Raw genomic sequence first — 26,221 nt, 5'->3', positions numbered from 1 at the left:
TCCACTCTAATTTTACACCCAGGCAGCTTCAATTAATGTGGAAACTACTCAAGAATCATCTGGAGTTCTTGTTTAGGACTGTTTATGTTTCCCTACGTGAAGTAGATGGCCCTTGTTCCAGGACAGGACTGACTGCTTGAAGTCTGTTGAAGGAATGTGAAGGAAGGTGGTTTATGCAATGGAACAATCAAGTTCCATCCCATTTCTGTGGGGAGATAAGTTGCATATCTCACAGCAGCGCTGTCAAAAAGTATACAGAGATCTTCAGGAGCAGTTATGGCACACTCAAGCAAGTTAGGCACAAGGGTATACATCCTTAGTGAAGGCTGAATAAGCACAACAGGCATTAACCCTAAATGTGGTTTTGGGGATGTGATTCTGCCCTTTACTGGTATTTGAACAAAACCAGACTGTTTTTCACATGGGTGTCACCTGATGAATGGATACTACAGACCCTTGAGCCCTGTAGGCTGCACACATTTAAGAACATCAATTAAGCAGGAAAGACAAGCCAAACATCCCTCTAAAAGTTCTCTCTCTAAAGATTATCTTTGGAGAGTTATTTTGGAGTAATGTTGATATTCCCTGATGCATGAGGAGAGGTGATTTGGTAACAGCCTGTTCCACGTGGATGAGGAGAGGAGATGGCAAGGGGTAATACCCAAATGGTCTGGCACCAAAAGCCACCAGGTTTCCCAGCTGCAGCCTGAGCACACACTTCTTTCACCCACCCTTGCAGTATCCACACACACATACTCACCAGGAGTGTTCTTCCAGAGCATGGCAAGAAACCAGTAAAGGATATCTGAGGAGTCAAACTCTTGGAGGCTGTTGCAGAACTCGGGTTAGTTACCCAGCTGCTTGCTTGAGAGGCCTTCCCCTGCTACTTGAAGTTCCAAACAGGATGTGAAGGCAGAGTTCTGGCTTGGCTTCTCTTGTTGTAGAGCAAACATTACCCTGGTGCAGATAGCCCTGGGATCTAGGCTGTCAGTTCTCTACTGCAGACTTTTTTCAGTTCCTCCTCACAAAATAGACAAACTGGTATTCTTCTCTTCAAAGATATTTGAGTGTCTGGGCATAAATATATGGAGACTTGAAAGGTTTTTGAACTTGCACCTACAATGCTTCCCTGTCCTGGACCGGGTCACAAGCAACGCCCTTCTATTGCTCTTATTTTGCAAGCAGCTCAGTTTTACATACAAATGTAGATTTCTGAACATGGCAGAAGAAGATTAGCTTCCTTTGTGTCATCTACAGGCTTAGGAGTCCTCCTATGTCAAATTTTTTTAATGCATAAACCACAGTATTTTGTAGTGAGATGCCCATGGTGGGCTGGTGAGGGGAGTCACTGGTCTGGATGGACAAAACTGCTCCAAGGGGTAGTGTTTGAGTAAGGGTCAGAATGGTATCCATAAGGATTACAAGCCCTAATTTTGCACATAAACCAGTTTCTTCTTATCACAAGCTGGTGCTGAAAAAATGATGAGCTTTACTACCTGTTCACAATGTAAACAGTATGGAAAATTAGGGCTGAGTGTTCAAATGTGAGTTTAAGACTGAACTAACAGAGCACTTGGACATCATCTAAAGTGCCATTACATTCTAAGTACTGCTGACTGTTCCATCAAGATTATCTGAAAAGTCAGAACTCATGGAAGAACATCCCACGATTGATCACAGAATTAGACAAATTCATGGAGTGAAACTCTACAAAGGCTCCTAAACACAAAGAGACATCATCTATTGTAGGAAGTCCTAGCTCTAGAACTAAAAGAATTTACTAGAGAAGCAACAAAGACAGGTAGAATTTTTACCCTTCCTCATCTCCCTGCTGCAGGCCACCATCATAGCTGAAAACCTGGGTGAAATGGAATTTTGGTCTGAGCTTTACTTCATTAATATAACCTCTATACAAACACACACATTCAGAAAAAAAACCAAAACACATACTGAAGAGACACTATTTATACTCCTATGTAAGATATATTCAGCCCTTGTTGAACTGTAGAGACCTAAGAGAAATAAAGATTATTTTTATCTGTAGAAGATCCAGTTTAGGAGGAGGAAGTGAATTTCAGTCAGGAAAAATCACTGAACTGATTGGGCAGTTTTGAAATGCTCTTTGGGCAGAGCTGCATGAATTCCCAGTTCCATGAGAAGTGAAAAACACAAAGGCATAATAAAAAATAAAGTTGTTCTTTGTTTCAGTGACCACCAGGAATTGTACTGAAGACAGATAAGAGGTCAAACTTCTCACCAATGAACCTTTCCAGTGACTCTTCTGGGTGCAGTTCCTCTAGGGGATGATTAATTCAGACTCTGTAATAGCTCACACTTGGACTTCCTTCCAGCAGAGATTAAGCTGCTACTGCTGAGAGATTATGCGAGGTTTTGCCAGTATACAAAGAAAATGGATTACTGTTTTTGACAGTCTGATCTGAAGCCTATAAATGCACTCCATGTCAGCTCCAAACTGGAGGAGAAATAGAGGAAATATCTAAAATAAATGTAGTCTACAGCTGCCTGGTTCCAAACACTTAATGAATATGAGCAGGGCCACATTGTACTGCTGTTTTTCTCTTTTTGGTATTTATGTTGGTGATGCATATGTGGCATTTAGACTACAAATGTTAATTTCTCTTCAATGGACAAATTAGACTACTAAGTCATCAAGTGTGTTTTACTGATGTTAGACCTGAATCCTACTACAGTTGTCTACCAAAGCCCTGGATAATTTTAGTTTCACTCCAAAAGCTACAGCCAAGTTCCTGTTCTCCTAAGATACAGTCATACCTATTCATATATGAACAATCTTAATCTAAATGAGTTTAAACCCAAAGGAAATGCAAATATTTGCATTTTAGAAAATCAGCCCAGTTATTAAAAAAGTTAATTGCTGTCAACCTGTCAAATGTTGGCTCTAGACTTTACATTATTATTATAAACAAAATAGTACTGAAACATCCCTTATTTTTTTGTTACCCATCCCTTCTTACACCAAGTATTTGCCCTTAACTATTACATGTCTTCTTACACCAAGTATTTGCCCATATTTCTAAAAATTATGAGACACATGAATCTCTTATTTGTAGCCTGAAAATGCAATTATTTTGTTTGACAACACTTTCCTTCATATTTTCTATTTAAACCTATTTTAATCAGTTGGCTGCACATTTCACTACTTGTCTGCATGCCTATTAGCTTTTAGTGGAGTTCATTTACGGATATGAAAGTCTGAAATAACTTCTAAGACCACTCCATGGGTTTTTACCAGTTTATGCTGGTTTTATGCTACTTTCCTGGTGAGAAGCTGCCCCAACCCTAGCAAACTTAGACTCAAGAAAATCATCCTGGAATGGGAGATTGAACGAATTCAAGCCTGTTTTCTCTCATCTGCTCTTTGTGCCTCACAAACATGCCATCTGCATGGTCAGGAAGAACGGTGTTTGAATTCAGAGGTCACCAACTTCTGTCAGGCTGAAATGTTGTGAGGAACAGCAACAACTAGGAAGACCTACAACATCATTTAGGCTGCTCTAAGGCCTTGTGCTCTTCCAGCCAAGAGTCCTCTTGTAGAAATCCACCCAGCAGCAGCAGAAGGAACAGCTATAAAAAAACTGTCACCGACATCAGATGCTTCAGGAGTTACTTCATGAAACTGTTTACTTTACAGAACTCACAACTAATTTAAATGATTTAACAGTAGTGGGATCCTACCCTTGCAGGCATCAGGTCAGTATTAAGAGGGAATGTACAGCCTTTCCCAACAATGTTCTGCTGTCCCTGCTTCAGGTGCCCAAGCCCAGCCTTCCCAAGCTCTCCTGCCTAGCTCTGCCAAACTGCACATTAGCAAGCCAGGAAGAGACTCACAGAAGAATTTCCAGAAGGACAAAAAACCCATCAGGTGTGTCAAATCTCTGACATTCAGAAACGATTTGGGGAAAGCAGCACACGCTGACTTAAGCACTAAAGTATGGATGCTTTAATTAATCCGGGGTGAATTTAATTGCTTTAGTTAAGTGGAAATCGGGTTAAAAATGATGCAGAGCATGCTGGGGTGTGTTAAAAACATGACATATGAGTTGGATGAATCGATAAATTAAAAGCGCACAGATGTTTTAATTAAACCCAGGAAACTTAACGAAGACCACTAGAGACTTTTAAGCCTATGATTAATTCAATTCATTTAAAATACCTGTAGAGATATGGGGATGCCTCCATTTTGGGAGGCAAGAAGTTCTCGATCAATAAGTACTTAAGCTGTTCTACAAAAAAAAAATGGCAAGATTTTTAATAGAAGTGGCTGAACAGCATTTATTGCACAATGAATATTTACATCCTTCTGAACACTCAGCAAACTTCTGCCTGGGTAAAAATTTGTCAAAAATATTTTTCCTCCCTGCCTTCAGGGTGAGCCTATCTGTCAAAAAGACAACACTTACTGTTCCTTTCTCTACTATTGTACAAAGTACCTATTTCCATTAGATAATTGCTTAGCTTAACAACTGCTACAAAAATCTATGTAAGAATTACCAACATGTCTTCCCAAGCTATCTAGCACCAATTTCCAGAACCACAGCAAATTTTTCAAATGAGGTTGGTCACTTGGTACAAGACAATTTTGCTTGATGAATTGACCCTTGTAATATTTTCCAATAACAGTCACAATGTAGTCAGTAAGAACAGGGAAAAATCAAAATTAAGGAAATATCAGATACATTGGAACTATTGTAATGGTGGATTGAAAGGACTGAAGCCCCATTACTGCTTTTGTGAAGACGAGCTTAGACAATCTCACTAAACATCAAGAAAGAACTTAATTCTCTAAAGACAGTGAAGCACAGCAGGGGGAGAGAAAAAGACCACTGTGCTGCCTCACTGGTAAAGCCACAGCTGAACATAAAATGATTTTTAAGTGGCATAAAACAAACTAAACATTGGAGACAGAGAGAAAAAAAGGACATTTGAGTGCACTAGACACTTGATAAAGTTCTGCCAGGAGTCAAATGTCTGGAGGACTTTCTCCTGTCAGCACATTCTGGATTCAACACTTGGTCACAGCCTGTTTCCCCCTCCACTACTGCAGCAGCTCTGCAGCTCTCACTGCCCATGTTAAAGGGAAGTCTGTAGTTCTCTGTGCACGACACTAAAATGATTTGCAAATGGTGGATTGATTTGCAGCCCATCCAGTTTGGGTCCTCCCCATCTCCTCTACATCGTTAGAGAGCAACACAGTTCAGTCTCTTTTTCACATGCATCAGTGCATTCAAGGAAATAGAAGTTTCCCTGCACTGGTCCTGGTTTACCACAGAAGAATGTGACTGCTCAGTTTACCACATATTTTATGCCTTTGAAAAGAAAGGAAACAAACAAACAAACAAACTCTTTTTCTGTGTGAACTAGTAACACAGAATCAGAGCTGTGAAATTCCTGCCTCGAATATAAGCAGTGAAGTCGACACAAGACCGTGCAGAGAAACAAGTTTTACTTTCTAGCAACAGATGGAAACAAACAGATGTTGAAATCAGCTACTGTCACAGACAAGCATGTAGATCTTCATTTGTATCTTGATAACTTCATCACGAGAAAAACTGAGGAGGAAGGGAAAACTAAACTATTTCAGAGGTTTCAGTCGCTGTCTCAGTGGAAAGAACCAGCGAGAAATCAGAGATGATGCTCCAAGCTCACAAAAAGCAGCAGTAAGGACAAACAGCAAATACCAGAATTATCCTTCCAAACACACATGTGAGGATTCATAGCAGAGAAGCACTAACAGCATGAAGTCACTGGTGCTTCTAGAAGAAGGAGCAAAAAAAGTGAGATATTTCTTCCAATATTTTTGGTAAAATTTTACACCTTTCCCAGTGAATGCTGTAAAAACTATTGCTTCTCTGGTAATGGTTCAGCCCTGGCTAAACATCAGTGCAGTAGATGCAGGATTACACCCACAGGCTGCAGTTTAGGATATTTAAAACCTAACTGGTTTGGTCTCATTTTAGTTACTACTATTTGCCTTATTAAATTTACCAGAAAAGATTTAAATCATAACATGTTGAATTTCACAGTTCCACATCAGCTGCAGATATTTAAACATTTTTCTACGTTTGAGTTAGAGATTTTTTTTTTGTTTGTTTGAGAAAGTGAAGGGAGATGACAGCTCACTGAATTTAGTCTCACCCAAACAGGGGCTAAATATAGACAAATATCTAAATTACAGGTTCAAACCTAGACATAATGTAGGTATGAAAAAAGTCATGCATGCTGAAATATGAAGCTATGATTCAGGGCTGTTTCTGTTTTTCAGGGATGGCAAATGTCTAAGGATCTTTTAAACCAGCTGCATTTCTATGACATGATTTACAATACTACTTAATCATAGCTGCTTCAATGACATTTACCATCAACACAAGGACTCCAGGATGATCCCAACACAACTGTAAAGGCAAACTCTTAGAACTTAATGAAATAACAAACACCAGTACAAGTCCAGGGAGACAAAGCAACCTGAAAACAAAATGTAGATTGCAACACAATTAAATAAGCTAACCAATTAAACACAAAAACAAATTACAAAGCACACAGCACAGCGAGCACAATTCAGCTCAGCAGAGTATAGTCAGAGTAGAGAGATTCTTGGCCACCAATGGAAGTATCTGAAAGGAAATAAGATTTTTGGCTTGCCAGAACTAAGCTGCACAAGGGCCTGTGTCCTGCATGTATTTGTATGCATGTCCACTTCCTTGCTGCACTGGGAACCTTTTGAAATATTCAAACTTAATGGAACACCATTGAAACAGAAAATATTTGTGCAAATAGATGTGTTTGTGCTGCACATATATAAGAAGAGAAGAAAGATAAAACAAGTGAAGTAACTGATAATACAGCAGCCTTCAAAAGCAGCTGTGAGAGATCAAATGAATGTACCCAGTTTTCAATAAGTATGAAAATATTACATAATACTGTTGAAGAAAAATCCATTAATAAGATTTTACTGTGTTTCCATGTGTTTTCCATCTTGGACATAAGTAAACTTTCTTATCATATTAAGCCAGTAAAATTTGGTTCCAGTTCAGCTACAGGACTGCCCATGGCTCTGTCTTTGGTCTCTAAATTTCTACATGTTGGGTAGTGAAAGATAAAGATGCCTGAGTGTTCACTGAAATCAGAGATTCCTTAAATGTCCCTTTTTTACCTGTCATATTTTGTCCATCAGTGGCATCTTGTCCTACAGAATAAGTCTGCCTTCTTAGCTGCACCACTATACTACAAGCTCTTTGGGACATAATTTCAAGTTCATAGGCTGCAACTTGAATTTAGAAACAGAGGAAAGGGCACTGCAATCCACATGCATGAGTTCGGCATTTTAATACAGAAAACAAGTGCTAATTAAGTTGCTACACTAGATGCAAGTATCAGGTATATTTAACAACATTAAGTAAATATCTTTAAAAAAATTAAAGCATTTTTGCTGCCCTGTAGAGGCACAATTATAACAAAAAGAAGGAAGGGCATGCCTCTAAACAACAGGAGCATCCCCACTTGAACTGATTCAGGACTAGCTCTTTTGTAGATAAATTCTTTATAACCTAAGCTCAAAGCTGGAATCAACAGAAGCCATACAAACTTTAAGAACAATGAGAAGCTAATATTTTGCATGCTGAAAGCTATATTTTTAAAGCCTGCCTTCTCAAATAGTCCCAAAGCTAAAAACAGCTCCTGGCTCCTATTTCAACTTTGCAAATATTCTCTTACAAAGAATGTAAAGGATATGAAGCACGAACTCCAGCCCAGTGCAGGCTGGGGAGTGATCTGAGTACTCTTCTGTCACCATCCTGTCACTAACAGCACTGCTAATCCTCTCCTTTAATCTCCCATGTACTGCAGGGACAGGAACATATTTTTAAGCAGCAATGAAATGTTAGGATGCTAAATGACTTGCCTTGTAACAGAAATTTAACAAGGTATCTGTTGTAGAATTCTGGAGTCCAGGCTCTCCAGTCCCCTGTTCTTACTTCTAATCTCCCACAGAATTCATGAGGATTGATGAGGAAAGCTGCAGACTAGACATGAGGGCTCCTGTATTCTATTCCTTGGCGCTACTGATTGTGTGCCTTGAGCCCCTTTTGGAGCCATGACCACTAACAATCAGAAAGAATTCAGCCTGTGACCCCATCAGTTCTTGGCTCCTGTTTAAATTGCCAATTAGAACAAGCTGGAGTGATGGATTTTGCGTTGGCTCTACTTGTCTACCTGACACTGGATCAAACCTACTGTCTCATTTCATGCAGGCAAGTAGCAGCTGATAGACAGCAATGCCTGTCAGTCATTGTCAAAATAGCTTTCATGTCCGTTTATTTATTCTGTAATTATTTTAGGCAGAGTTAATGGCACAAACCCCTTTTTACAGACTACTTCAGTTCTGCAAAACTAAGAAAAACGAGGGCAATCACTGTCCTGTACATAAAACTCACTGCAAGGCAACTGAGGACATGATCACTTTGCCAGAAATGAAATAAGTCTGCTAATAAAATATGAGACTGGGAAAACGGGAAGAAAGTTCATAACAAAGGCTTTTTAAGGAACTGAGTCGGAGAGGTGGGAACTGCTGGAGAGGAACGTTGCCAAAGACAGCCTTGTCTGTTCAAGTATCTAAATGATGCTTCCACCCACTGTGAGAGAGGATTTGAGTGACAAGCCAGGGCTGTGCTGCTGCTGCAGCACGCACAGAAGTTGGCACACACACACACATAAACACACATAACCCAAAAACAAACCCACCCAGAAACAGATACAAAGAGAGAAGCTGAACACACTGAATTTTGTCAACTGCAAGAAAGGATGTGAGATATGTGTGGGTGACAAATCAGGAATGCAGTATTTCCAAAGAAAAGCATACTTTCTTTTTTTCCCCCCAAGAGTATGATGTAAGTGATGAGACATGCTATGATTATGAACATGTAAAATGCTTACCAATGAAGTTATTTCTTCTTTAATTTATCTTTTCTCTCTAAACCCTCAGCCCTAGCCTGCATTCTTGCTCTGTCCCAGTGGATAATACCATCACTCCACCTATTATTAAGGTTCATAATCTGGATATTATTTTTTACTTGTTTTCTCCCCTCAGGTTTTGACAAATTCTTACAGATTTTTTTATGCATTGCATCTCTCGGTCAGAATTCTGCCCTGGCTTTCAGCAAATAAAATAAACATTAAATAAACACCTTTTTCAACATGTTGATAAATTCAGTCTCATTCAGTCATGTTTATATGCAACAGTGCTGCAAAAATCATGTTGTTAATTTGTTAATCTACCCTTCAATTGTGTCACTTTTCTTTCCTGGTCCTGTTTTAGGTCTTTTCCTCCTATCACACAGAACACCAGCTTCATGCTCTAACTCCATTCACAGACTCCCTTCACCCCACACTGTTCACTGCTCAAATTCTGACTTCAGCCTTTCTAGGATTTAGGATGCTTTTAAGAGTCAAACTTTAAAACTTCCTTCTTTCAACTGTTTCCTACGGTCAGTCTCCCCATTTGCCCTCCATTATCCACCAGATGTTATGTTTTTGCCCCATTATCCCTCTTAAAACTCTATTTTGCAGCAGTCACACTGCTGGTGTGTTTTTAACACTGCATAACTGTTTTTCCTTATATCTCCACATTAATTCCCTTTCAACTTGTATAGATCTGGTTAGTTCCTGGAGTCAGGCACTGCTTTTATTTATTTGTTTTGCATGTAAAGTACTACCCATAATAGATTAACAAATACTATTGCTCATGAAAATCTCCTCATAATACCACAAACCCAGCATCTTTCCTATTCTATTGTCCCTCTCCAGCTCTTTGCTCTGCAAACCAACCTGGTGTGGGTGTCTGCATATTTAATCTGAATAACTTCACTTGTCTGATCTACAACCTGTTACTGCAGTGACTTGAACAGTACCAGACACACATTCTATTTGTCTGTGCCACTGAGGACCCAAAGTGCTGCCTCACCTCAGGTCCCATCTCCTCTGTGCAGGACAGGCAAAGGAAACAGGCTATTCAGTATTCAACTTTCAAAGCCCAGGGGGTCTCTGTTTGCTTGAGCCATTTTTAGTTCCTAAAATTTCAAGCCAAGTTTTGAAGACAAACACTGCTTTCCTTACTGACATAGAGAGGAAATACAAGCTCCTAATACATTACCAGCCTATGCCTGATACCATTTATATGTGTGGGCCACGTGCTCTACACAGCAATGAACCAAATACTGAATTATTCAGCAGGATGCACCCCAAAATTCATGTTTTCTCCATTGCAATCACTCCCAGAACATCTTATGCCACTGGGAGCATTCTGGACATGGCACAAAGAGAACAGTTTCAAGCAGCATATTCAATTGATGGAAAAACATTACTTTATGCACTATTGTCCAAGCAATAAGCCTCCAAAAAACCTCAGAGTAGGAAGAGTCTCAAACAACTGAAATCAGAATAACAACTGAAAAAAAGCATGAGTTGCTTCTTCCAGCAATTATACCTTACTTACCTAATAATTGTCAGCTTTTTACATTTTTATACATAGATTAATAGCACACACACAACAAAGAAAATGGCAGTGGTAGGAACTCTTATTGTGGTGCAAACAGCAAATCCATTAGAGTCAATTTAAAAAGAGAGACTACACTTTACAGCTTAGTAACTATTTCAAACTAAATAGATGTTGCAAAAGAAATGAAAAGAAATTTAAAAAAACCTACCCTTCTTTTTATACTTATTAAAGTGGCGCCGTCCTTTGCCAGTAAGCCAAAAACAAACAGAATGAAAATAAAATAATGAAAAACCCACACAAGGAGAACAGGAAAAGAAACCGCGAATAACATAAATCTGATTAATTAGAGTTCTTAAAAATCAGATTAAAAAGTCAACCGATCAAACATCGTACAAATTTTCGGTTTTAAAAAAATCCTAAAGCCTTCAATCCATTTAGATTAAAATATTAAACATGTTTCTTATTACATTGCATAATCAGCTAGAAGTATCTGCTAAATGGCAACTTCATGGCAGTTGACATAAGCTACTTGAGTCCATTTTTGTCCTTCTTTTACTAATCGGACACCATCTCTTAGCAGGCTGTGCTCATCATGCCAATGTACAAATCCCGTGTGATGGCACATTGTTCACCTTTCCAGATTAGCAAAAGATGCTTATGATGCAAATCCTAGCATTTCAAAATGCAAAATTAAAGGAGGCTCTGTGCTCAGTTGCAAAACAGTACATGACAGTGTCTTTGGAAGTAGCTTTGTTAAAGGAGTGGAAGAGTTGCATGCCCTTCAAATCTTCTGAGGTGAAGTGAAATTGTAGCCAACTCTGAGTCACTTCTAGGAACTCAACTCACTGTGTCACTGAACTCTACAAATGGTGAATGCAGGATGCCTGCTGGCAGATTTACCACGGAACTTGAAAAACCAAACTATGAGCAGACATCAACAGCAGGAACACTAAGGAAGAAGGACATCTTGATATAACTCAGTGGTTATGTCATAGAGGTTACAGAAAAATAGAGATGAATATAAAAAGGTGACAACACACCAAAATAAGATGATCATAGCTGCATGTCTGATTCTTTAATTGATCCTTGGCCATAGCATCAGTTTTCATCACTAACTCCTACAGATAATTGTGGACAGGAGGTTACTCACAGTGCAGGTCAATTCACAGCAAATCTTCCACTGGCTTTAACTGTACACATTTGCTTTGTCAGGACTCATCTCCACACATTGAATTATCCTCTGATCAGCAGATTTTCTTTTTTTTTGTATGCCATGGCTTATCCACATGAGATCAAAATGTACCATTACCTTTTCTGTATGTTAGATGAAATTCTTTAACCTTAATTAGGTGAGACTCCAAATGATTGCAAAGGGAATCCTGCCCCAGCAAGGATGGAGTAAATCTGTTGATATTGGATACTTGAGAATAAGCTATTTCCACAGGTAAGGGTGAGAAATAACCCCCTCTCCCCAGTATTTGGCAGGAGTGTTTAGGAGGAGGAAGTTTGTACCACTTCAATCAGGGTATGAAAGTACTACAGCCTGTGGGGTTGAGCCAAAAGTTCATCTCTTTCCAGTAATTTTCATGGTATTTTCCTGGAGCTAATGGATCTTCAGTCATGTCTGTGCTGTCTCCCACAGCTTTCCCTCATTTTCATCTTTTAGAACAACCTGGATGGAGTAGCACCTGTGCACTGCCTGCAAATAGTTTGCAGGGGACTCCTCCAATGATTCACTGTCTCTGGTGGCCTCAAGATCAGCCCTGTAACAGGGCAGTCACTGCTATAAAGGATCATATTTCCTACCTATCAAACTTGGGTTTCACCCAAAGTGAAGCTCTCAGACTGCTGTGTTGCTGCATGGACCAAGTTCTAAAAGCCATCTGAGGAGCTTGTTCACATTTCTCCCGTATTTCTCTATCTGAGTCTTGCCTTAAACTGTTCTACAGGGGAGAAATGAGACATTGAAAGATGTGTTGCTAGGGAAATAATAATTAAAAAAATCCAATGGAAAGAAAATCATTATACTTCCATACTTGTGACAGCTTAAATATGAATTTAATATTACTGTAAATGTACATTTAACATGTGTCCATACATGGCATATGCTGGAAAAGATGCAATTCTCTATCTCACTGTACTGTGTTTTACCATGCATACAATCCCAATTTCGATTTCTGCCTTCTCAAGCTGCTCTCACATATAATGAGCAGTCAAGCGAGCAGAAAAATCTGTGGCCATGCGAACAGGCATGGAAATGCCTGTGAAATGGGTGAGGCACAGAGCCCTTACACCCAACCAACTCAGCCACAGCTCTGGGCAGGGCTCACAGGGTGATGTTGTGCAGTTCTATGCCTGCACAGAAACACGAGTGCTGTCAACACGCCCGTGTTGTCATTTTAGGTAGCTTTCCAAGGTTCTTTGTTCTTTAGAAATACCACCATGTCTGACAAGAAAACAGTGGAATAGTTGAAAGAAGCTTCCAAGAAACCATTCCTGCTTTTGAGGGGAAAGAGACAACACAGAAAGGACAAAGCAGGAAGTAGAGGGAATGCACTGAGGGGTAGGAGAAGCCTGACAGATACAGATACAGTTTGACGCCCTAGAAAAAAAAGCTATTTTATCTGTCACAGCCTGAACAAAGTATTTTCTAGCATTAACACAGCATACAGTGTTACACAGAGGTTGAGTACACAATGCAGGATTGCTCCACAACTCAAAATGCAAATGAGTTGATATAATGGCCATGTATGTGTGAAGGGTGGCAGTGAAGCACACAGTCACTGCATGCACACTTTCACAGGTTAACACCACAGAAATGCATACAGCTGTCAATCTGTATTTATAGCACACATTATCACACCATTTACTTTGTGGGATACAGATATCTCCTCTCTCTACTTGCCAGCTGTCTTAATTTCTCAGGTAATCAAACAACATGCACGCTGCATTTGAAGCATTCTTTAAAATGAGCAGGGCGAGCACTGAAATAACAGCATTAGCTCTCCAAGGCCCTTGGGGTCTCTATTTTGTTATTTTAAATTTTTTTTTTTGTGCTGGGGCACCTTTAAGAGCCAAATATGGAGACACTTAATGGAAATTACTCCCTCCAGTACAACTACAACAGCTACTCAAGGAGTATTTCACAGACAGGCATGAGTATGCTGGATGTTACAGCAGGGAGAGGGGTGGGGCACAAATAACTGTCCTCAGGACTGGATCAGGGGTCTAAGAAGAAATGAGCAAATTTCTAAGGCCCTTCAAGTTATTTAAGAAAGCTTTCAAACCCCAGGCATTCCCTCTTCAAACTCTAACAACCCTATCCCCGTGGAAAACAACTGTGAGCACAACATTGATAGTGTGCCTAAATCTCACACAAACTAAGAAGGAAGCAAACTGTAAAATGTTATGAGTGTCCTCAGGAACATCAGGGAATACAAACAAGCCATTGAATTTAGACAAAATATCTGATACTAGCTGTATAACTAAAGAGCTCCTCCTTTATGAATCTTTTCCCTATGACAGCTATCCCAAACTCAGAAAAACTTAAACACATTGTGCCAATCCACAGATGTCATTTAGATTTCTGCTTAATCCTTGACAGTAACGTATTTCCCAGTTTTAGTTGTTAAAATTTACAACTCACATTTAAGAAAAGGTTTATTTTAAGATTTTATCAAGGCCTACTTATTTTCCTACAAGAGGCAAAGTTCCTTTGGTCAAAGTAACTGTATATACAAGAAAGATGCTTTGTGCTAGAAGTAAGGCTTAGGCAAGCCAGAATATATACTACATGCTGTCAATGAAGAGAATCAGTCTTTTGTTGCAGATTAGTTAATGATTATCAGAAAGTATTGATAATTCATCCACTTTTACAGAAAATAAATTTATTTTCTGCAATTTCTGCCCGCTACCTCTGCCACAAAAAAGCTGCAGCAATGCAAGTTCATAGGTAATGTAGAAACACTTCCTCTTGATCCTATTGAACTTGAGATCTAAGGAAAAAAAAGCATATTGATCTATTTGAATCTAGCTTGGACCCATGCTAGCAAGCGGGCACTGCAGATCCTTACATCACAAACACACACTGTGGTTATTTGTAAATACAGGGAAAATGATACCTTTAGCACAGTCTGCTCCATGAAATCCTGGAAAACAGTGGCAGACACCTGACACACACTCGCCATTCCCGTGGCAATGACGTGGGCAGTCTTGCACTGAATCTGAAACACAAGAAACACAGGCAATCAGCCTACTCATTTTCTTTTTTGCTTAATTTTTCTTCAGTTTATTTTGTCTTCAATGCTTAGAGGAACAACCCCTAATAATATGAACACCACAAGGTTTGGGTGAAGCAGAATGTACCAAATTTTGTGGCAGCATGAATAGGTGTTGAGATCTAGAGATACACTAAAGTGTCACGTTCAGTCTCTGGGCACCATCAGAACTCAAAGTCTTCTGACAGTGCTCAAGCCCTCTGTTCCAACAGATTGGTGGGACCTCTTAAGACCTTCAGAGCTATGTTGAAATTTATATTATGCAGCAAACATAACATTTCACCAGGAAAATCAACACTCTCCCTCCTGCAATGAGACACTGTTCCTGCACAACCACTCTGCCATGGGACACTGATTGTCCCAAGGACTGTATATTCTTTGCCTCTACAGACATTTAAAGGCTCATTAATTAAACTGACAAAAATATCTGCTGAACGTGACAGAAAGGAGCTCTTTTCTTCTGGCAAATACACTTGATCCTAACAAAAAAAATGAATTAAAAAGGTGCAAGTAGCTCTGCAAGAGGATGAAGGAGAATTCTGTAAAATCTGAGGACAAAGTTTAACATTAGAGTGACTGACTGAAGTGATGACTTCAATAATATGAGGAGAATAGGTACATCAGCCTGGTAACATTTCAGCTGTACCAACACACTAATTTTCCATGATTTCTGCTATTATTTGGATAATACATACACTACTTTGCATAATAACAACCTGGAAATAAAATTCCAATTTTGAAATGAATTCTTAAAATCATTTTAATTTGAAAGCTGTTGGATTTCAGTGGAACATATTTTCAACACTGAATTATTGGAGCAAAAATCTAATTGGGCAGTTGTTACACTTCACTATTACTCCCTGTTGTTGTGGCTTCAAACTAAATGGCTCTGTCAGTCCCAGACACCAAACCAAGAGCATCTGTACAAGACAGAAAATAAAATTTGGATTTGGAACCAGCGGAAACATACAGAGTATTTTTTGTCAAATTAAACTTCAAAGAACAAAAGGACTCAAGTACAACTTTAAATCTAATTTCACAGTTGCAGGACACCAAATACAAAATGTCTAAAGCAAATTCTCAAAGAGATGTCATCAGCTTGGCCTCCTGAAATGATTCATGTAAACAATGAAGAGAAAAACTGAAATGTAATGCTCAAAGATATCAATTTGTCTCATGAAGGAGCTTGTTTATAGATTTATTCGTTATTTTGCTTCATGGCACACGAAAGCATTCTTCTATGTATTCAAAATCATGGTAAATTTAGTATTGTCTGGGAGTTAACACAATTTCTGTTATTTTTTCTTCTCTTCCACACCAGAGAGACATTCAGCTGTCTCAGATCCTTTGATTATGAAGTGTCTGATGTGGGTGTGTGTAGAACCACCTCTGAACCAGATAAAACACTATACTTTTCTCTGGATTTCATTCCAATTACTATCATTGCACTTACAAGTAGTCTACCTGACTGTTAGACCTTTGATGGTCTTGAAAGCTGTAGCCTAGACCAGACAACTCTTTTAAGGGCAGCTTATGATATCCTAAGGTTATCATAACAGGGGCATAACAAGATACAAGCACAGATGTTGGTTTTGGAGAAGCAGAAAAAGCCTTCTATGGGCAAATATGCAAATCTCTCTCTATATATATATCAACATGTATAGCACCTTAACTCTTACAAAGCCACATATAAGCTATGAAAAAACAATAATTTCTTCATCTTAACTGAGGTTAACAGAAATAATTATGTTCATACTTAATGACAGCATTTACTATCCACCTACACCCTTCTTGGGACTTAAGTCAACAAACTGAATTTTATACTAGTGTAAAAGGGAAAAAAATTAACTTCATATTATTAATCAGGCAAGGTTGGAAAATATCTCTGACTATTCAGTTTAAAGTTTAAAAACTGACTTGTACTTTTTGCGGCTTCTCTTTCCCTGAACTAACAGGAATTTATACAATACAGTGCCATTTAACACTTAACCAGCCAGGGCAGAATATAAGACTGACTATCTCAGAAATTGTTATGCCTCTGTGACAAGACAGTCAGCAAAGTTCATTAAGTGCTTCAAAGTTCAACAAATCTAATAAAGCCTGGAGAATTTAGACTCACTTTGATTTTCAAATAAATGTAACCCTATTCTTCTAACAAAACTGCAGGCAAGATGTTTGGCTCTTGATTCCACCATGTTGAGGAGATGACTCACTGTTAGGTGAGTGGTAAGCTGTAAGACAGCAATACAGCTAATTAACTGACTCAATTAATCTCTAGGGTGGCTGCAAACAATAACCTCATTTGCAGGTATCGTTTTCTTGAGCTGTCTTTCTACTAAGATTAAACAGCTCTCCTGTTGGATCCTATTCCACCAGGGTGTAAAGAAGCTTCTTCAGAGAAGCAAATAAGAGGTATAAAAATGACAGATAAGGGAGAGGAATATTAACTGGGGAATGCTTCAAACCAGACTGAACTTATCTGAGCCTTGTGTTCCAAAACTAGACTCAAGATGTATGGAAATGCTAAAATCTTAAGAGGGAAATCAGCAATTAAAAATTTGCTCTTTGTCAAGAGTAGTGTTGAGGGGAAAAAAAAGCACAACATAACATAAGGACAAACAACAAACAGAAGATTGCAAGAAAGTATTACAACTTTAAGTGAGGGAAAGTGCAAAGAGAAAGGAAAAACGCTCAGCTGGTGGAAACACCTACCCAAAATGACTGTACTGAAAGAAACCACTTCCTTGTCCTTGCCATCGTTGTAAAATGCCAGGTGCCACAAACCCACATCCAGGTACTGGACAAACACGGCCTCGTTCTGCACAAGGGTCTGGATGCTCCGACGTTCCCGGGGGGACTCCACCACACTCCACTTCTCTTTGCCATCCAAGCGTTCCATGAAATCATACTGCAGGGGAAAAAAAAGGGGGAAAAAAAAGAACAAAACACCACAAACAAACAAACCCCCAAACAAACAGAGCTGAATGCACAATGATATTTCAGCTCAAAGTCTCCTCTACCTTGTTATAAAATGGTATTTCTGAAAGACAGGTCAATGTGAAACTAACATTTACCAGCTGACCATGGAACACACATTCTGTGAATTATGCAGCTTTCTTCTGTAGAGGTGACCAAAAAATGTATAAATGGTACTGCTTAACAGGATGGCTTTTGAGAAAAAATTTGAAATCTATGATTTGACCCGTTACTTTTAGGTTCCAGCTTTCAAAGCTGAAAATGTTCAGCCCTGGAGACACACACACCCTTTTCTAAGCAATCACCTACAACAAATTCTTGCTGCAACAGGAGCAGACATCTGAGATGTAGCTCCAGACACAGCACTGAACGGAAGCCCCCGGAATGTGGAACAGGAATAGCACAAACAGGAAATGTGTGTCTAAGTTTGGGTAACTCAGCACCTGATAAAAATACACTGCTCAAGTTTTACATCACAGAGTAAAAGTTGCTTACCTGAGGTTGTTTGTGGAACAATCAGGGGCAAGTATGGCACAATAACCAGAGGGAGCATGGAAAGGAATAACACAAATCAAGTGGCTGAAGGAATTGAACTTATATTAAGGAAAACTGAGAATTTCTGGTTGGATGGTTTCCAAGTATGGTAGAACACTGCATTAATCTTTGGAAAAGGGATCAAACAGAGCAAGTGATTATTTAGAGTATAAGAGGGATGGCACCATTAATGGCATGGAACTAAAAAAAGAAAGAAAGAAATTTAAGATGAATGTCAGATAAGTTTCCCATCTATTAAGCTCAGTAAATAGCCTCCCAATGGAGATGCCACAATTAAACAGGACTGGAAGAAATATTGGTTAGTCTACAACAGGGAATAACTCTGCATAACAAAGCAGCTGGACTAGCTTTCCTAATAGGCTTTTTTTCTGTCTTTATTGTCTGTGATTCTGGAGCTCTCAAGCTGATGCTAATGCTCAACTGAGTGGCTCTCATAGTCCCTATCTAAGGGAAGCCCTTAAGAAACAACAAAAACAATATATCTAATCTTTTGATAGTTGTATAACAAGTCCCCTATGAAAACACATCTTGTTTTAGACACATTTATCTGTGTAGGAGTAGATAGAGATAGATAGACATGTCTAAAGAAAGATGTATGTGTTCAATAAAATACAGTAATAGCATGTGCTTGCTTGCCAGTAGCTTCATTACATTTCCCTCCGTTATCTCTAACACATGCAGGCTGTGCTTGCAACAGCTACGAGAAAACATCAACCTTCCCTTGCTTTCAGTTTAAACAGAAAACTGTAATTTTGCATCCTAAACAGAATAAACATCCACAGAGGGATGTCTTGTACACAGCACTCCACTCATTAACAGCGAGTCCTAGCAAATAATATACAATATGCAATAAAATAATGAAGATTCTCCCTTCTAGTGGAAGAGACTGAATGGATTTAACACTTTAGTGCCATGTCTCACATCTGTCTAAAACTGGGATATAAAAGCTCACCTTGCTAGCTGAAAATTTTTAAGTTATATACCAGCAATACACTTGGCCTTATAACAATGGGAAATATATGGAAGTTCTATTGGCTTCCTAGTAAACATGTGGATCTGACACCAATATGTAGCCACGAAGGAAATCCATGGCAGGGAGGAGGAATCTGAGCCCAAATCTACTAAAGCAAAAAGTTATCATCACATTATCCACTCTTTCCTATGCCTTTAAACATGGGACAGTGCAAGAGAAGTGGAATAAAAAGTGTAACCATACTGTTAATATCAGATTGCCATCCACTTGAGCCTTTTCTCACATGGCATTTTTACAGGGGAAGGTAAATCAGGCAAATTAGTACATTTAAGCCAAAGCACACCAGAGATTTAGAGAATTCTGGCACGTCAGTAATTTTCAGAGGATCTGAGGTATCAAACACACATATCTCTATCTCTTAAATCAATGACATTTGGAAACACTGCTAAAACCCACTGTCTAACAGCCAGAGGTTAAGGACAGACTCATCACCTCCTTGGGAAATGTTATTACTCGGGCAACATCTTGGGGAAAAGAAATTGTGCTCTTCAGAAGAATCGTTCACAAAGGGTCAACTAAGGAAGCAGCAATAAAAGCTGACATTTCTCACTGGCAACACGCTGTTCGTCCCTGCTTGTGCTGGCAGGTTCCTCTGCCTCCCCTCTGTTTGATGCTGATTCCACCTCATGGAGTGGAGAAGGCTCAGCAGTTGGCCAGATCGAAGGGGAAGAGTGTTCAGCCTGAAGCTGCTTGAAGTAGTTTGAGCTGCACAATCTCTTTTCACGATGACAGGGTGTGACCCAGTGAGAGCAGATCCCTTGGCACGACTCCCTGTAAGGCTAGGATTTTAACTTTGGTACAGTTAAGGCTGGCCTTGCCCCTCTTTGATCAAACTATGAAAAATAATTTAATGCTCAGGCAAAAAAATGACTAAACCTGAATAACTCTATGAATGGTGAAGTACCGGTGCAAACTGATACAGAATATAACCATACATTTTTATCCCTCTTTGGATTCCTCAGGACTGAGAGGGGGGAAAAAAAAAGATAATGATCCGCTGGTGGTTCCCTGGGTGTACTAATCTTAATGTGTCAGCAAGGACTAGGTATCTGTACCCCAAAACTGAAAATCCCTGACTGAAGAGTCACTGAGATGGCACTGTGAATTCATAACCCCATCAGATTTCTTCACATGGTTGGCTGAATCATCATTTTGCTTCTCCTGGCCCTGTTGATTTTCTGATTTACCACACTTGAGAGATTAATTACTTTTATATAATGTTGTGCTGAAGATATCAGTCTTGCTTTAAAGCTACTTATTGGCATATATGAATAGATTAGAAGACCCATCTAGGAAAAGAAGGCAAGTAGTTTCATGATCATTAAGAAGCAACTGTGGAATTCTTAATCTAACACACACAACACAACTGCTAGGGAAGAGACTGCTAAATCACACGAATTAGGGAATGCATGTGTCAAACCAACCCAAATCTCTGAAGTAATTTGGATGTTTCAATGACTTTTGACTTTTTTTCCCTTTTTTTTAATGATCCTTTATATTTCATGGTTTCATGCTGAAAGTCACACAAAAATGGCAAAAACTGCTCAGGAACAACATGCAGCAGAAATCCCAAATGACTACATCATCAGAGTTCAATTTTGCAGCAGGGAGTACTTACTATGATTAAAGCTCCATATAAGCAAGTGACTTGCCAACCTACCTCGCTAAACAAATTCCAAATTCACACTCTCGGTGAGTTTGTTTATTTTTACTACCCAGCATATCGAAACCCTACTGCTTACTTTTATTTACAAACCTAAAATCTCATACTAGGTTCTTTCTGGGCAATTTGTTTTTATAATTTCTCCATTCAGTGCTTTCAGTGCATTTTATTCATAGGCTAATAAGAACTTTCTTTTTCCAGTAACCACGGGGAGTCAGCAAAACAGTTTTGGAACTTTACATATGCAGTTGTGACTGCACTGCACAGGGCCATCCATCCAGCACAGATCCACTGAGCCCAGTTTCACAGACACAGTGAACTTGTGAACACTGCAATGCAGAGAGAGCTCACAGGGGTCAAGGCTGAAAACGCAGAGAGCCTGCACAACCTTCAGGGCCTTTCTTAGATTTGAAACTATTTTCATGCCTATTTGAAATCAGGAATGGAAGAGAAGGATTTCTCAGAGCTCTTGTCTTAATAATGGGTGCATATCCAAATGGAGGGGGAGAGCACATTTGGCTTTGTGGCTCTTATCTGCCTTTATGCCAAAGCCCTGCAGGATCCAAGCAGCCAAGAAAACATATGTCAGGGAAACTTGTTTGCAAAGTGCTTTAAAATTAGTTCTTCATAAAATCCAGTTGGTAATTATTAATTAAAATACAGCCATGAAACATCTGATACCCTCCATGACAGCCAAGCAGTTTGTTTCCACGTTTGGATGTGACACGAGCTGACCAGGGCAGCGCAGCACAGCACTCACAGACAGGAGGTGGTCAGAGCACCTGAATGTGTTTGAGCACTGGCTAAAACCCAAGGTAACACCGAAGCTCCCCAGCTCTTCAAGTTGTTTCAAATAAAGCCATTTTCTCTTCTGAATGAAAACAGTTTTCGTTTTGACGTGAAAAATTTGTAAGCGTAACACACTGCTGGACATGAAAACAGCACAGCTCCATGCACTGCCTTCTCCAGACATTCCAGTGATGTTCCTGTAAGGTTACTTTATTTCATGCATCATTTGGAACGTTCTACCAACATGCAGCAACCTCATAATTTCTGTAATCTCTGCAGAGTCACTTCGTGCATTATTTGGCATTCACTGTTCATTTTCTATACGTTATCAATTCTATTAATATGACTCTCTTCTACTAAAGTCCTAATGATCATTCAAGCCTGCAACGTGCATTCTGGTATTTCCACACAGTACTACACAGGCTGGGAGGATTTTGCTCAAAAGCACTGCATTCCTATTTGCAGCCTGCCTGCCACTCAAAACTGCATTTTCACTGCTCCTCTAGAGCCCCACTCCCTGTGCACATGGCACATGAGGCTGCTTCCAGACAAGTTTACAGCTACATCAGCTTGACTGACTAAACCAGACATTTGGAATATTTGCTAAACAGTAATACTGAGAAGGTTAAATCTCAGCAGGGCTCTCACACAGGAACTGCATCTTGTTGTCTCAGGTTAATCATGTACCTAATTTGCTGATTATTGACTTGCTCCCACAAAGGATTTTACTTGGCTTGACATATCAGCACTGATCAGTGATGAACTGTCAAGTGTAGCTGTTTCATTGCTTTAGAGCTCATGTCCCCAACCTACAGAAACAAGGATTTTAAATTTCAATTTTAAAATATCGCCTGGTGTCAACTTCAGACTATTTTCATTAATACAAAAGCTTTGTGCTCCCTTCTGTCAGAACAAGGCTTCTTTTCACTAACTCAGGTCTGTAACAGCTTGCCTTTTTTTCCCTAAAATTATTTCTCTTGGTAGCAGCTTGACTGAATTTTGATTGCTGGGCAGAAATGCCAAGGAATCTTCTGCTGCACCACCCTGTTAACAAGCAGCAGGACCCTGCATGAATGTGGGAAAGTTTATACAGGTTGGTACTGCAGATCCAGACCAGATGTAGACCAGTTTACACTGCAGATTATACTAGTGGACTTCAGTAACCCTATTTATAGAAGAGGTTTGGAACTTGGTCTAAAGACTGGAAAGTAGCTTCTCTGAGGAGAAATCCAGCTCAGGAGGAAACACAGTTGGTATTTCTCATTATTTAATTTATCAGAAAGGTCATGAAATTTATATTCTATGGATGTGGAGTGAAAGAAAAAAACCAAAACTTTGCCTGAACATAGCCTTCTCAGATGAGAACATAATGAAACCTAGAACAAATACATTTGATCATATTGCAATATAAAGTTCACCTTGAATTAAAAAGAAAAAAAAATGTGACTACCAGTTACTTCCCACTGGATTTCTTATAAAAGGTACAGGCTTACCTCCACCATGTCTTAGTCAAAAAATTATAATTAACCTGTATTTATAGCAAATCTTGATGATTGCTTTGGAGCTTTGGTTGCTTTAAGTAATATTCACTTCATGATTTCTACTTTTGTTTGTTTTCCTCAACTAAATGGCCATGTTTTTCATGATAGAGTAGGGGAAGTCAGTGCCAAAATTCTGAATTAAATGAGACATGCTCAGTGAATTATGCCATTACCTCATTGCAACAGCTGAAGATCCACAGACATACTTTCACCCTCAAGACAACAGATTGAAGCATTACAGCCAAAACATTCTTAAGAAAGGCTCCCACCCTGGAATATATTCTCTGTGGGTATTTTTTGTGTTGCATGGCTGTCTGAAAATGGCTTAAAATCACTCAAGAGTCCTCTGCAATTTCCCCTATTTATCTAGTCTTTTTAACAAATTTTGGGATGCTGCATGTTAATGTCTAGTTACATGGAAAAGTGACCACATGGGTTTGTGGGCTGCTGATCCTGATTCCTCACCAGTCAGATATATCCATTCAGCAACTCAGGAAACATTTTAAAGAGCATACTATGTAGTAAGTTGGTGGATTCTGAATAGCCAAAGCTCCTTCTTCACAAATTCTTAGAAGCAAAGGACATAAACCCAGCAAACCCCCTCACTCCTTTCTTCCCAGCTCCAATCAAAGATTTTGGTCCCCAATCAGGACTACAGGAAAGAATAAACACCAAGGAACAAGAGGCAATGCAGAAGAATTCCATAAATTTGCCTGACATTGGGAAACAGATCCAAAATTCAGATAATGTAAGAGTAGTTTTCCCCAGAAAATTAATTGGCTCACTGTTTGTACCATGAGTTTGTGCATGCACATGGACACAGATCACCCAGGGCTGATATCTCTTTACAGGCAGCATTACTTTCCCTACATGGCAATATGGAGCAATGCAATTATGTTAAAGCCTCTGGGCTTTTAGCTGGGATCATGTATTTTAACCATCTATGCAAACTGCAGTTTGCTTTGCCAAAAACTAATAATAAAAAAGTAGAAGCAGCTCTTTGTAAATCAGGGCAAGGCATCTAGAAATGTTAAATGAAGCTTTCCCAAAAGGAATCATGGAATCATTGCTTTTTGGAAATCATATACTAAATAAAGCATTTCATTTTAGCTGAGAGTTTCTGAATGAAGAACTGATTTGTAGTAGTAAGGATATACATGAAAGAAGGGGTTCTTTTTCCAAAAGGTGGTTATTTCTGCTTCCCTTCCACTCTAAAGAACGGAGGCTTTTTTCCTTTATCATGTGTAACTGCAAATATATTATTTCTCATACAGTTCTAATTTAACTAAATGGGAATCTTTCCATTCACATTAATGAATTTTCAATATAATAAAGAAACTCTCTCTGTAACAGAAAATATTGCTATATCTTCTCATAGCAAAGAAATTAAAACATCCACTGCACAGCCTGGAAGAAAAAGATACTTAACTTTACAACTACCTTACCTACAGCCCTTAGCTCTGTACTACAGGGTCACTGTAAAAACGTGGTGTTACTGAGTTCTCATCCCTGAGGCTGGTTAGAAATCAAGAAAAATTGGGTTTCCCAACTGCAAGACTTGCCCCATGTCCGAGTCAGATGATATACCTAAATAGTGTCCTTGAAGGAAAAGGGGTTTAATGAAAGCTCTCAAACATGTGGCCACTGTTTCATGTTCTCTAATGTGCCTGGGTGGCAGAGATGTCAAGATCTTTTGCATCCCCCAGGGATGGCACTCAAACTGCCTATGATTAAAACTTCTCTGAAGATAGAAAATTCCATATTAACAGGTCTGGCTGTGCAGGCACTCCCACTGCACACAGGGCTGTGATAACAGGAGCTTGACCAACACCACCCATCATTTTGACTGGAGCATAACTGGATGGTTTTGTCCCAGTTGGTGCCAGATTTTATCAGAGACTTGAAACCTTGCTTCAAGTGATCTTAAAAAGATCACTTCTTTTATCAGTGTATTGCTGAGGTATGTAACAACCTAGAAATGTTAATATCAGGGTGTTCAGCCAAATATCACATTACAAAGTAATTCACAGGAATCCCTAAACTTGAGTTCCATAAACATCAACTTTAACACAGATGCTCTAAACTTTTTGCATTTTGACATTTAAAGCCAACGAACACATCGATAAAGTACCTGGGCATGTGATGGTGGGAGTCCTCTTCTTATATAAACACCAAAAAGAGCATCCTTCCCTAAGGATATGTTGAACTTCAGGAACTGTGGCTGGCTGATATGGATCTGAGACCGCCAAAAAACTCCGGGGGGCACCTCCTGGGTGACCCTGTGTCCAACTTCTGTTTCTCCGCTATCTATGCTGCTATTCCTACTGACCCATGGTCCTATAAAATAAAAGCAAATATAAATCAAATGAGAGAGCTGCTTATAATACAGGTAAGTTTTATTCATTCAAGAGGAACATCTGTGGCATTGACACCTCTTAAATCAAACTGTAACTTTCTTACTCTGTTGCAATCTGCCTGCTGTTTCAACCAGTATGGAAGAATTTGGGCCTTATATTTGAAGTAAGAACTCTGTAAACTTTTTTATTCTTTTTTTTGTGGAACATCTGCAATCTTCTAAGCCCTCAAACTCTTTAATTCTGCAATTGCTTCTTCCTGATCAAATATAGTAACAGTAGAGAGTCAATCGAGCACATGTGAATCTCCCTGTGCTCTTTTCAACTGTGTCTTTTACACAACCAGAGTATAAAAAATTTACCAGAAAGGTGAACTGAAGGGGTAACTTCAATCTATATTAACTGATTGCAAATTTTTATTACCACTGTTTCATTCACCAAAGTAGGGCAATAAGCTCCAGGTCACAGACAAAAGAGTGGACAGAAGAAATGCAATGCACAG

At 39.2% G+C, this 26,221-nt stretch overlaps 1 protein-coding gene across 1 annotated transcript in view; it reads right to left on the bottom strand.

The window, feature by feature from the left end:
- The window catches only part of TENM2 (teneurin transmembrane protein 2), a 489,523-nt gene that overhangs the window by 89,791 nt on the left and 373,511 nt on the right, over positions 1–26,221 (bottom strand). The window contains 3 exon segments of the mRNA XM_029960226.1: positions 14,653–14,754; positions 17,521–17,716; positions 25,497–25,702. Of these exon segments, the coding sequence (XP_029816086.1) occupies positions 14,653–14,754; positions 17,521–17,716; positions 25,497–25,702 (504 nt within the window).

This window comes from Manacus vitellinus, unplaced genomic scaffold (assembly GCF_001715985.3).
Source record: "Manacus vitellinus isolate BGI_N305 unplaced genomic scaffold, ASM171598v3 scaffold_25_pilon, whole genome shotgun sequence".
NCBI classification, from domain to species: domain Eukaryota; kingdom Metazoa; phylum Chordata; class Aves; order Passeriformes; family Pipridae; genus Manacus; species Manacus vitellinus.
This window is presented reverse-complemented; position numbering and strand designations above follow the sequence as displayed.